The sequence below is a fragment of the Cricetulus griseus genome (genome assembly GCF_003668045.3).
Source record: "Cricetulus griseus strain 17A/GY chromosome 1 unlocalized genomic scaffold, alternate assembly CriGri-PICRH-1.0 chr1_1, whole genome shotgun sequence".
NCBI lineage: Eukaryota > Metazoa > Chordata > Mammalia > Rodentia > Cricetidae > Cricetulus > Cricetulus griseus.
In genome coordinates, this window is record NW_023276807.1 from 272416819 (window position 1) to 272428996 (window position 12178).

Here is a 12178-nt window from a genome sequence, read left to right on the forward strand (position 1 = left end):
CAGCCAGGCGCAGGGAAGGTGGGGAGGGCTGGGAGCAGGGCGGGGGCGCAGGATTGACGAGGCCACCGTGGCCAATAGCCGTTCCAGGAGGGCGGGATGGGCGGGAGCCACCGTTAAAGGGGCGGTGTGACCAGGAGGCCCGGCCTGGATCCGGAGAGAGGAATACCGGGGCGGGAGACTAGGGTACGCGGGGGAGGGGAGAGGAAAGGGAGGGAACAAAAAAATAAATAAAATAAAAGGCTGCTTCTGCGGCCTCAGCGCCCACCGAAATAAACAGAGACGGTGGCGAACGGAAACTCGCGTTAGCCTCCTGGCATTTGCTTGTGCCGAGGACAACCCTCTGTCCTTGGTGCAAGCACCCGCTCCCGGACTAGCACCCAGGGCTGATCGGCACAAGAAGGAGAACCAGAGATCACTTTTTTATTGTTGTTATTGTTTTTCAGCCAGCCTCACCCTGCTCCCCTCCCCCTACTCGCCTTCTCCCCTCCCACAGTCCCCCTCCCCTGCTCTTCCCCCGCCTCCTTCTCCGGCCCAACTTAAAGAAAGAGGGAGCGACGCGCCCGATTCCTTCATCTGGGGGAATTCGTGGCCGCTACAAGTTTACTACTCTGGCGCCGCCAATGCCAAGCTCGGAGGACCAGGAGGGCTAAACCCCGCAGCCTCGGAGCCGAACAATACCCGCAGAGCGCTGGGCGGCGCGAGCAAGGCCTCAGGGGAGGGAGCGGCCACCCGAGAGCGCCGCAGACTGGGCGCTTAGCCTCCTCCTCCGGCTGCCCAGCGCCCCCGCCGAGATCAGGTGGAGCCGCGGGTGCGCTAAGCTCTGGGGCTGGCGGAGCTCGCGGCAGTCCTCTCCCTGCCTGCCTGCCGGCGCACAGCCGCAGCCCTAGGGCACCGTGGCCCCACGGCTGTGGTGACTTCATTCGGCGGACGCCGCTGATCGCAGCTAGGCTCCGGGTCCGCCAGCAGTGCAAAGCAGCAAGCGAGTGAGTGCGTGCGTGCGCGCGCGGGGGCGCGCAGGGGTGGGGGCCGCGGCGCAGCGCTCGCCCTCCGGCGGCCCCCCTCTCCTCCGCTCCCCACACCTCCCTCCGTTCCCTCCTCCCGCCCGCCCGCCCTCCCTGCCCTGCCGCCCGCCCCGCCGCAGCTCCTTTAATACACTTTGGTTCTCCTCCTGGCTTTGGACTCTTCTCCTCCTCCACCTCCTCCTCCCGCGCCTCCTCCGCCGCCGCCTCCTCTTCCTCTCCGCGCCTTCGCTCCGCGCCCGGCGGCCCGAGGCAGATCCAGGCGGCGGCGGCGGGCTAGCAGCGCGGCTCCCAGGACTGCAGTCGCCAGTGTTTCCAGCGCCGGCTCACGGAGCCGGGCGTTCGGAGGACGCGCCTTGCCCACCGGGAGAGGGGACCGAAGCGGCGGGGTTCACCCGGGCCGACAGGTCGGCCGGGCGCGCTGGCCATGCTTCTAGACGCGGGGCCGCAGTTCCCGGCCATCGGGGTGGGCAGCTTCGCGCGCCACCACCATCACTCGGCAGCGGCGGCAGCGGCGGCGGCCGCCGAGATGCAGGACCGCGAGCTGAGCCTGGCGGCGGCTCAGAATGGCTTCGTGGACTCGGCCGCAGCGCACATGGGCGCCTTCAAGCTCAACCCCGGGGCGCACGAACTGTCTCCTGGTCAGAGTTCGGCGTTCACGTCGCAAGGTCCAGGCGCATACCCGGGTTCGGCTGCGGCTGCAGCTGCGGCCGCGGCACTAGGGCCCCACGCCGCGCACGTTGGCTCCTATTCCGGGCCTCCCTTTAATTCCACCCGGGACTTCCTGTTCCGCAGCCGCGGTTTCGGGGACTCGGCGCCGGGAGGCGGCCAGCATGGGCTCTTCGGACCCGGCGCGGGCGGCCTGCACCACGCGCACTCGGACGCGCAGGGCCACCTCCTTTTCCCAGGCCTCCCGGAGCAGCACGGGCCGCACGGCTCGCAGAACGTGCTCAACGGGCAAATGCGCCTGGGGCTGCCGGGCGAAGTGTTCGGACGCTCGGAGCAATACCGCCAAGTGGCCAGCCCGCGGACCGACCCCTATTCGGCGGCTCAGCTTCACAACCAGTACGGCCCCATGAATATGAACATGGGGATGAACATGGCAGCGGCCGCAGCCCACCACCACCACCACCACCACCACCCTGGTGCCTTTTTCCGCTACATGCGGCAGCAGTGCATCAAGCAGGAGCTCATCTGCAAGTGGATTGATCCCGAGCAGCTAAGCAATCCCAAGAAAAGCTGCAACAAAACTTTCAGCACCATGCACGAGCTGGTGACCCACGTCTCCGTGGAGCACGTCGGCGGCCCGGAGCAGAGCAACCACGTCTGTTTCTGGGAGGAGTGTCCACGCGAGGGCAAGCCCTTCAAGGCCAAATACAAACTGGTCAACCACATCCGTGTGCACACCGGCGAGAAACCCTTTCCTTGTCCTTTTCCGGGCTGCGGGAAAGTCTTCGCGCGCTCCGAGAACCTCAAGATCCACAAAAGGACCCACACAGGTAATCGTGGGTCCGGTGTGGGGAGAGGCACCTCGAAGAGAAGCTCAGGCGGAGCGTGTGTGTGAGTGTGTGTGTGTGTGTGTGTGTGTGTGTGTGTGTGTGTGTGTGTGTGTGTGTGTGTGTGTCTGTGTTCTGTGTTCTCGCGCGTTGGGGGCTAACCACCAGCCGGAGACCTGGGACAGTGCAGGACAGCCAGCTGCTTGTTTTTTGTTGGAGGATAATAGAGTATTACTATTAGGCTGGGGTTTTTTTCCACGTGCGGAAATTGAACTTTAAATGATCAGGGTAGTGCCAAATATATGCTTGGAGTGAAGCGACTGCCCCCCCCCCCCGCCAAGTCCTGGTGAATAATTTCCATTATAAATAGAGCGCACAAATAGAAGAGTTTTGCTGTAACTAGATGTCCGGAAGCAAGCCTAGCAAGGGTTTTGTCAGCTTGTCTGAATGAGCTTTTCCACCCTGAGTAGATTATCTGTTTTTTAGAGGCTTGTGTGTTTTCCCATTTCTTTTACTCAGGCTCCAAACGCCCTTCTCGGGACTGTTTCCCATTAAATGAATCTGGTGTGAGCCGAAGCTGTAAAGCGGTTCTCATTTAAAAAGTGTTTTTAAAGCCCATCTCGGGGTGGGTCGCAGGGGACTGACGGTGGTTTGTCAGCAGTTTGTGAAATTCTCTAATGGGCACCAGAGGGTTTGCGATTCCCAACTTCGACCCTCTCCCGGGCCAGCAAGAGCCCCAGGCAGTACCGCCCCACAGGGCCATCGCGTGAGAAGAGAGACGCAAAAGAACGCGCCTCCCGCCTCCTAGATTATTCATCTAGGACCGGGTCTCAGCCAAAATCGCAAAAGACGATTTCCTAAAAAGAAAGCCAAATGTTTTAGCAACTTCCCTCGTCAATATTTACTCCAAAGTGGGGATGAGCCAGCGGCCTATTGTTCTCTTTTGGGAAGGGAGGGAGTCGAGGTGCGAGACAGCTTTTAACAAGGTTTAAAATTTGAGAAATTTATTTGCATGAAATGCCCTGTGTCTGAGCGGTTGTCTTTAAAAAAAAAAAAAAAAAACAGTTTAGGTGCTAATGGAATTTAACGTTAGCTGGTCCCCATTCCAAGTGGAACAACGTTTGAGTTCTCACACCTCTAAATGACTCCAAGCATTTGGAATCCTGGCAACAGGATGCAGGAACCGCCAGAATATTAAATATGGAGATTTTTGAAAGGTTTTCCTTTCCTGACCCCAACCCCTCAACTTGTGCTGAGAGGTATGATCATTAAAAAGCTGCTTTATCACTAATTTTTAACTCCCTCTCCCCATTCAAAAAAAAAAAAAGCGTTTATACTAGAATTATGGCTAACTCAATTTGCAGAATTTTGGATGAAAAATACTGGCTCAATCTCTCTGCATAGCCCAGTCTCCAAACGACTCAAAGCATCTCCAAATGTGACTGCCTACTGGCCCCAAAGAGAAAGCGACAGCAGCCCAGCCGCCTGTGTGATTTTGATAATGCCCCAAATATTTTGTCAAAATAACAGCTTCTCGATGGCTAGAGCAACTTGTTAGAGGGTTGGGGAATCCAAAAGGCGAACAGGGCCAGGAGCGCCCCCAAAATTAGTTAGAAATTTGTGAAGGGAAATAAATTACGAAATAAATGATGGAATCTGCTAGTTGCTTCTTCGCAAGGGGAATCCAATCTCTTTCGTAGGCTCTCCCCTCCTGCCCTTTACTCTGTAACCTGGCAGGCTTGGTGAGGACTTTGGGGTCCTGGGTGTCCGTAAGCAAGCGCCCTGTTTGCTGTCCACAGGGGAGAAACCTTTCCAGTGTGAGTTCGAGGGCTGTGACCGGCGCTTCGCCAACAGCAGCGACAGAAAGAAGCACATGCATGTCCACACCTCAGATAAGCCCTATCTTTGCAAGATGTGCGACAAGTCCTACACGCACCCTAGCTCCTTGCGGAAGCACATGAAGGTACCACCGCGGTAGCCGGGAGGGCTAGGCCGACCTCGAGCACCAGCTCCCGGCAGGCCTGGGAGGGTCCCCAGGGGCCGCGGGACCACTCCTGGGAAGCTCCCGGCTCGGGGACCCGGCCCCACAGCAGCTGCACTCTCACCCAGTCCCCTCTGGTCCCCGCTCCCGGCTTTTGTCTTGCAGGTCCATGAGTCCTCCCCTCAGGGCTCCGAATCCTCCCCGGCTGCCAGCTCTGGCTACGAGTCGTCCACGCCCCCAGGGTTGGTGTCCCCCAGCGCAGAGCCGCAAAGCAGCTCCAACCTGTCCCCGGCAGCGGCGGCGGCGGCAGCAGCTGCGGCGGCGGCAGCCGCGGTGTCCGCCGTGCACCGAGGCGCGGGCTCTGGCAGCAGCGGCTCCGGAGGCGGCTCCGCCACAGGCAGCGGCGGGGGCGGCGGGGCGGGGCGGCGGGGGCGGCGGCAGCTCTGGAGGGGGCAGCGGGACAGCCGGAGGCCATAGCGGCCTCTCCTCCAACTTCAATGAATGGTACGTGTGAGGGGCCAGGCCTTTCTCCCATTTCCCTGTTTTTCTCCTCCACCACAGCCCTCCCAAAACCCACCGAGGGCACCTTAGGATCGTGTTGTTAAAATCATGAATCTGATTTTTATGGTGATGAAAAAAAGATTTTACCAGCAGAAGGATTTTTAAAACTTTTTTTTTTTTTTTTAAGAAAAACAATCTAGGCATGAAAAGCAAAATCTCTGTGTGTCTCTGAAGCTGAAAACATAAAATAAAATAAAAAAATTTAAGACAATAAACTCCACAAAACTATCGAGCCAAACTTCCCTAGCAACCCCCAGCCCATTCTCCCAAACTGTACATAGCCATCGCGGACTCCTCCCTTTTCCACGGTGATTTTAATGGCTTATTGGTGGATAGAAGTTTGTCCATTTGTAAACTCCGGATTGCGTTCCTTCCCGCCTTTCTCCCAGCCCCTTTCCCAAGTGATGGGCTTTTCTTTTTTCCTTTTAGTTTACCCGATTTCTTTTTTAAGTAATGTGGAAGAAAATGGTTTATTTTGTATTGTGGTATTAAATATTGTGTTCCTTTTAATGAGGCAACTTGATTGTAAACTTCATGCAACTATAGACTGGAAAAAATGAGCCGTGCCAAAGTCTCCCTTCTGTTTCTTCAACACACCAACTCATAGCACACATCACCACCACCACCAACGCTTGTGAATGTATTTTTCTGTTAGCTGGGTTTACATGTGATGTTTCAGTGCTTTTGCGAGTTCAATTTGTTAGTTGTTGTATGAAAGATTGGGGGGTGGGGTGGGAGTAATGCCCTTAGCTTTTTCCGTAATAACACCCTTCTGTAAATATCCGTTGCCATATTTATCCATTTGTAATTAAATTATGGTATTAACTTGCTACAGAGGAAACAATATTTATAAAGAATGTTTCTTAACTATAAATATGTACAATTGTGGGCATAAACTGTTTCAGATTTTTTATTTGAAGGTTTAAGTGGTTTGATCATTTCTTGTGATGTTTGAGAGTAATGCATACAGAAATATAATAAAATGTGTTGAAAATGCATGAACATACTTTTATTTTTCTTACCAAAGTTATAAAGAGGATGGGATGAGGCAGGAGTGTGAGAGGGAGAGTCACCTTGCATTCTTTGGAGGAAGGCGTCTATTTATGCATAGAGAATGGGCCAAAGTGCCCCTTTGGCAGAAAGTCTCAAAATTATTTTCTACATCCCTTTGTTTGGTGGCTGAGAATGAATTAAATTTTTGGAAAGCCCCTGTGAGGAATGACGGCAGGAACCTTCAGAGTGTCTAATGGCTCCATTATCTAAGGGAATGCCTTTCTTTCTTTCAGCTATTTGGACTGGCTTTAAAAGCACTAAACATTTCCTTATTCTTTGTTTTCCTTCCCTCCCCTGCCCCTTCCTTTCTCCCTCCCTCTGAAAAGCTGAGGTACAGTTATTTTTAATTGCACATTTAAAACTGAGCTGACTACTTTGTTTTTGAACTTGGCCCAGTGATTATGGTTTAAAGGGGCTCATTTCTACCACGAGGAGGTTTTTTTTTTTTTTTCCTTGATATTTTAAGCAGAGCTTGCTCAATAAATCCTGTTTATCTTAAGCAGCCCTGCAACAATAATTGTGGTGTTCCAGAGAAAGTAATAAATAGAATATGTTAAAGAAAATTTGCCATCATAGATAGGCAAACATCTATTCTGCCGTCTTAAAGGAAAGAGCAGTTTTGCAAGACTGCAGTGAAATAAAATAGGTGTAAATATAAAGGCTATTATTTCCAGGTGAAGTAAGCGAATATTTCTGGAACATCAGCCACCACGCTTCCTGCCCCCACAGGAGTTGGTGTGAGTTTTCAAACAAGATGCTGTAAAAAAAAAAAAAAAAAAAAAAAAAGAATTTTAGTAACAAAAGGGTAGGGATGGGGGAAATTATTTTTCAATTCCCGGACCATCAAGACCTCTCCCTTCCTCTGGGTGTCCCTATATCTCTGAGAGACCCTAAGCGCAGGGGAGCTGTTCTCAGGGAGGGAGAACATCCAGGCCACGGCTGAGTCCCAACAGTCCAGTGCAGCCCAGGGCTGGCTGAGTCGCTGTAAATGGCGCTGGAGACTGCGACATCTTCTGCTACTTTCTCCTAGCTCTGGGCTGAGCCACAGAGTGAGGCTTGACAGCCCTGAGGGGTATTTGGGAAGAGGACAATGCTGACTTCCCACAGGCCACGCTACCTGTTCAGTGGCCAGCTGGTCACACTCCATCCACCCAGAAGTGTGTGTGTGTGTGTGTGTGTGTGCTTTCTTGCTTGTGATACTCAAAGAGTGACAAGTGCCAGGCTCGCCTTCCCCTGCGGCCCTCGAGCTGCCTAAACTCCAACTTCTGAAGCAATCAATCCCATTAAAATCAAATTTATAACCCCTAATAATATTAAGCAAAATTATTAAAATAATTGGCATATGTTACTGAGCCTTATGAGAGCTCATTGAACAATTATAAGCTGTGAGGAAAATCGCTTAGGGTTTTGCCGAGCCGTCACCCCTGGGGGATAGGCAAAGGAGTCAGATTAAATATTCATTTCGTGGACAAGAAGGAAATGGTCCCATTTCAAAGGTTTCCAACTTTCTCATGGTAGGAGGAATATTAGTTTTGAGATACCCCAAATCAATAAAAAGAAAAAAAAAAAAAGGACGCAAGGGGCAACTTTAGTGCTAACTTAAGGCTTTGAGGCCTTGTTTTCGGGAAGTTGGGAGCAAAATGAGTGCTCTCTCAGGGCCAAAGGTAGTGCAATTGCTTCCCAAGTCTATGTGAGAGCTCTCAAAGTCTAGGGCTGTTGCTACTTCTCAGCAGAAAAACATAACTTGTAGGGGCTGGACTAGGAAGAGCATCGCCGGAAAGTGCCTTCCTAGTCCACCCTAGAACGGATGGAGCCCCTGGGAAAGGCTTTCTAGCAAAATGGCTCCTCGTGCCTCGTGCATCTCGCCCCTAGGCTTTATCCAAAGGAGTCATTAACCCGACTGCTTGGTCCAGTTTCCCTGTTTGGTCTTTCTCTTAGCCCTTCAAATTTCCGGAGCCGAAGGAGAAAAGGACATAGCATGCGTGTGAAGTGTCCAGATTTGCCAGAATTGCTCTACTTAAAGGGTGCAGCAATCTGGCACCTGGGCCTGGGAGTGATGGGGCTGGGATGGGGGTGAGTGTGTGTGTCGAGGTGAGCGAGCTCTCCCGACACCCCCTCCCCCTTCCCACACACACACCAACTCTAAGCAGAACTGAATGCTAACCTGAACTTGCCTTGACTTCAGGATTTCATAGCTGAAGCTGGTACTGGCCTCCCTCTAGACCCAAGAGCCGCGCGGTGGATCTCTTCCGCATCGGGAGGACTGGTCTCTGCCTGCCAAGGCCTTCAACTTGAACTTCAATGAGCCGAAGCCCCTGCTTCCTTCACGCTCAACTCCCTCCACCACCAAATAAGTCCCCTCTCACCACGAGATTCGCTTTATCCAGAGGCAGCTGGAGCTCCCTCGGGAGGCCCATCATTATTATTATTAATTATCGTGATCCTCGCTGCATTATTAATGGCCACAAGGATAACAGGCTTGGGTATCAGTTTCTCCCAGTTCAGTGATGACGTCCGAAGTCCCCGGCGGGGAGGAGGTTATCCCAGCCCAGAGGCCGCAGGAGCTCTGCTAGCGGCTTGGGCGAATGGAGACTTCCAGAGTCCGAACACTGCGGGACTCCAGTACCTGCACCCCATCCCTAGCTTCCCAGGGCCCCTTTCCTGTTCCCACTGCCGGCACCTTCGCTCTTCCTCCACCCAACCCCCTATCCCCTTTGTCTCTTTTTTAGACGGATGTTTTTCAGTCTCAAGTGGGTTTTTTTCTTCCACACAAAACCCTGAGATCAAGGGCAGATCACAGGCTGGACCGGGGACTCGTGTTTCTCCGGGCTCTGTGTTGTTTGCCAGCATCGCTGTGTTTGGCTGGGAAAGCCTAGACGGGTTGGTAGAACTGGGGGGAGTGTGCCCCAGTATGCTCTGGTGAGTTTAGTGGTAGCACAGGAGCCTAGAGACATGCAGAGATTTACCAAGTCTGTACTCATCCTTTCCCCCAAATCATTTCACAGAAATAATTCAAGGGCAGCAGGCCCAGTTCCAAAGGTTAAGAAAAAAAAGGCCCCAGAATAACACCTCACTAAGAATTGGTTTAACTTTAGACAGGCTTTTAATTTTTTAAAAAAATGTTGAAATAAGCACGTATATAGAAAGTTCCTCTCAGGATCCAAAGTAGGGGTTCAGTAAATACTTGTGGGTTGATTACAGTCTATGCCCCCAAAACCTTGCAGGTCTGAGTCCTGGTGCTGCTACTCCAGCAGCCAGGCCAAATGGAAAAGTTCCTATTTTTTAACCGACAGCAGCTCAAATCCAAGATGGTAGAAATGTCTCCCCTCCTCTCACCTCTCTCTCCAAAACCTCCTGTCCCAACTGATTGTTGCTGGGTTTTTTGTTTGTTTGGAGGAATAATCTAGATCTTTCCAGACTAGATAGAGTGGTCAAGTATCAGAAAACCTCAAGCCCATCCCGCTGGGTCCCTGGTGCAGTAAATGCAGCCGCGATGATAAGAGTAGCTTGTCACAAATGAGGCCACCTGTAAAGCTGACTGAGGTAGCCCAAGTGTCTGAGTTCAGGGTCAAGGCTAGGGGTGACTAGGGACAGAAAGGCTCTCGCCCCTGAATGGCCACTGTGGAGACCCCTGGTAGGGGAAGTCTGGGCCAGGACACTCTTCAGGGACCTGCTGCCCCGCCCCTACAAGGAGCAAGATGATAACTTTGGGCGCTGGGGCCACTGTGCAGCCCACCCCCCTCCCTGTTTTCCTTTTGTTTTCAGGGCTGAGGAGCTTTTGAAGAGGTAGCACTTGGCCTCCCCTTCTGCTTTCTGTTCGGGTCCAGCATCTCTCCAGACCCACCTGGCTTGGCACAGCCATCGAGCAGGGCGGGGGGGGGGGTTCGCGGGAGTTCCTTTACTCACCCACCATTCGCACTCCCATGCCAATACACGCTATCCACTCACATATGCTCACCTCCAGTGGCTTCTCTCCGCCACCAGCTCACTCACGGGTGGGAAGAACCCGAGGCGGCAGAGATGCGAGTGGGTGGCACAGGACCAGCAAGTGGGTATTCGCGTCTCCTTCACCCCTTTCTATCCTCCCCGGAGGGGGCCAGGCCTACGTGCACACACCTAACATAGCTTTCCAGTGTTCACTGCCTGACCTTTTAAGTGAGGTCGTGCTTTGAGTCTGGAGATGGGGGCGGTGGTGGGAGACTACTGCAGTTGGTATCCCTAGGTCCATTCCCAGGACTGTGATAGACCAGATTGTCCTGCCCACCTGCTGCCCCCCTCTGGGGGGTGGGGCAGTGGTCCTTCTGTCAGTACGGGAGTGAAGTGCTAAGCACTCACTCTCTTCCTCCCCTACACCCAGGTTTTCATTTTTCCAGAGGCCAAGTCGGTGGCCTTGGGGAGCAGAACAGAGCAGTGTCGATGGGGCAGGGGAGGCTGGTGGGGCTGAGCATAAGGTTAAGAACATTAGAGATAACCATCGTAGTTGAAGCTTCTCCAATTGTCTCTCTATGCTCTTCTCCACGGCCCGCAGAGGCCTGGAACGCTCCTGACCCCGGTACAACTGCAAGTGGGCACCGAGTTCCCTTTGGTGGGAGCAAGGACTCTTTCTGCTGCATTCCCTAAGAAAGCCAAAACCTGTTGCCGGTGCCAGGAAAACCCCTGCCCCAGAGCCGAAATAGAGATTTTTGCTGCGGACAGCACTGGTGCATACCGCACTGGATTTTTTTGCTTTGTTTTGTCCTCGGGGCCCAGTGCGCCCACCGCGGTGAGTGTGGTTTCCTGAAACCCTTTGGAGTCGCTGTGTCCACTATCCGCAGCCCTTACTTTCCTAGCCTGTTGGCCCTCCCCAACCCCCCCCCGCCACTCCCCGCACGCCTGTGAATGGGGGATTTAATGAGCGCGGGTGCGGCGCTGGCTGCCGGTTCTGAGGATGCTCTGACCTGTAGGGAGGGCGCGAAAGGTCAAGCTCACGCAGGGCCGGACTCTGGCTCCTCCCTGGCCCACGCTGCTAGGATATTGATCCTGGGAGAAAGATAAACAGAAGAGCCGGACATTCAGTCATGAATACTAATGAGCCAGGATAGAGGTTTTAATTGCTGTGGACTTCCTTTTTTTCCAGTTAATCTTTATTGCAAACTTCTCTGGAGTCAGCCTGTGTGTGTGTGTGTGTGTGTGTGTGTGTGTGTGTGTGTGTGTGTGTGTGTGTGTGTGTGTACTCTCTTCCTTCCTCAGAGTTTCGTGCGAAATATCCAGGCGAAAGACACTCGTGTCAACTTTACTTTTCCCCCCTCTGCGTGTCCTTATGAACCGCAAGAGCCGTCAAGAACAGTCCGTGTTCTCAGCGTGGCTCTGCTCACTAATTCTGGAAATGTAGGGGGATCCTATAAAATAAATTGTTTCAATGTGGCTTTGGTGAGCCTGCTTCTTAACTTCCTCAGCCTTATTGTTTCGAAGACTTCGTTTGTCCTTGTCCTTAAACTTCCCCTTGACAATCGCATCTTTTCTCTGAGCACCCAACCTCTTCTTAAATCCTCTCTACTCCAAACTGGTGCATTCTATCCCCCAAAATTGTCTCATTTCTCAAGCCTGTAGGCTTTGGCACCGGCTTTACCAACCGCAGTGTCCGAGTTTTCCAATGGAACAGTGAGGCTAGGCAAGCTAATTCACCAGCTCACACGGATTTAGTGTTTTCTTTGGTACCTAAAAGCAACATTGAAACATGAGACAGGAACCTACGGGAATTTCAGAGGGACATCTGCCTCCGTTATTCTTGATATGTATGTGATAATTTAGTTGTAACTGCTTTTCTTTTAAACATAAAGCTTTTTAAACCTCCACCCCTTCCAAATTGTACTAATAGATGGAGAATCTCATAAAATAGTTTGGCTGGGTGATTAGATGGGAAATAATAATGCAAACCCATTTCTGGGACAGGGTATATAAAATGTGTTGAAACCTATGCCAGGAAAAAAATCAACTGTGCTAGAATATTTTTCAGCATTATTCTAATTCTTAAGGTTTTGGAATAAATCTGTATTTCATATCATTTGCAATAGGTCTCAGCATCGTGG

General features: G+C 52.5%; 1 protein-coding gene across 1 annotated transcript; it reads left to right on the top strand.

Moving 5' to 3' along the window:
- Positions 1 to 237: 237 nt before the first annotated feature.
- On the top strand, positions 238 to 6055 carry Zic2 (Zic family member 2). Its single transcript, XM_027388946.2, has 3 exons — positions 238 to 2518; positions 4315 to 4478; positions 4662 to 6055. The coding sequence occupies exons 1-3, from the start codon at positions 1447 to 1449 to the stop codon at positions 4971 to 4973; spliced, it is 1548 nt and encodes a 515-aa protein (XP_027244747.1). The 5' UTR covers positions 238 to 1446; the 3' UTR covers positions 4974 to 6055.
- Positions 6056 to 12178: the final 6123 nt, after the last annotated feature.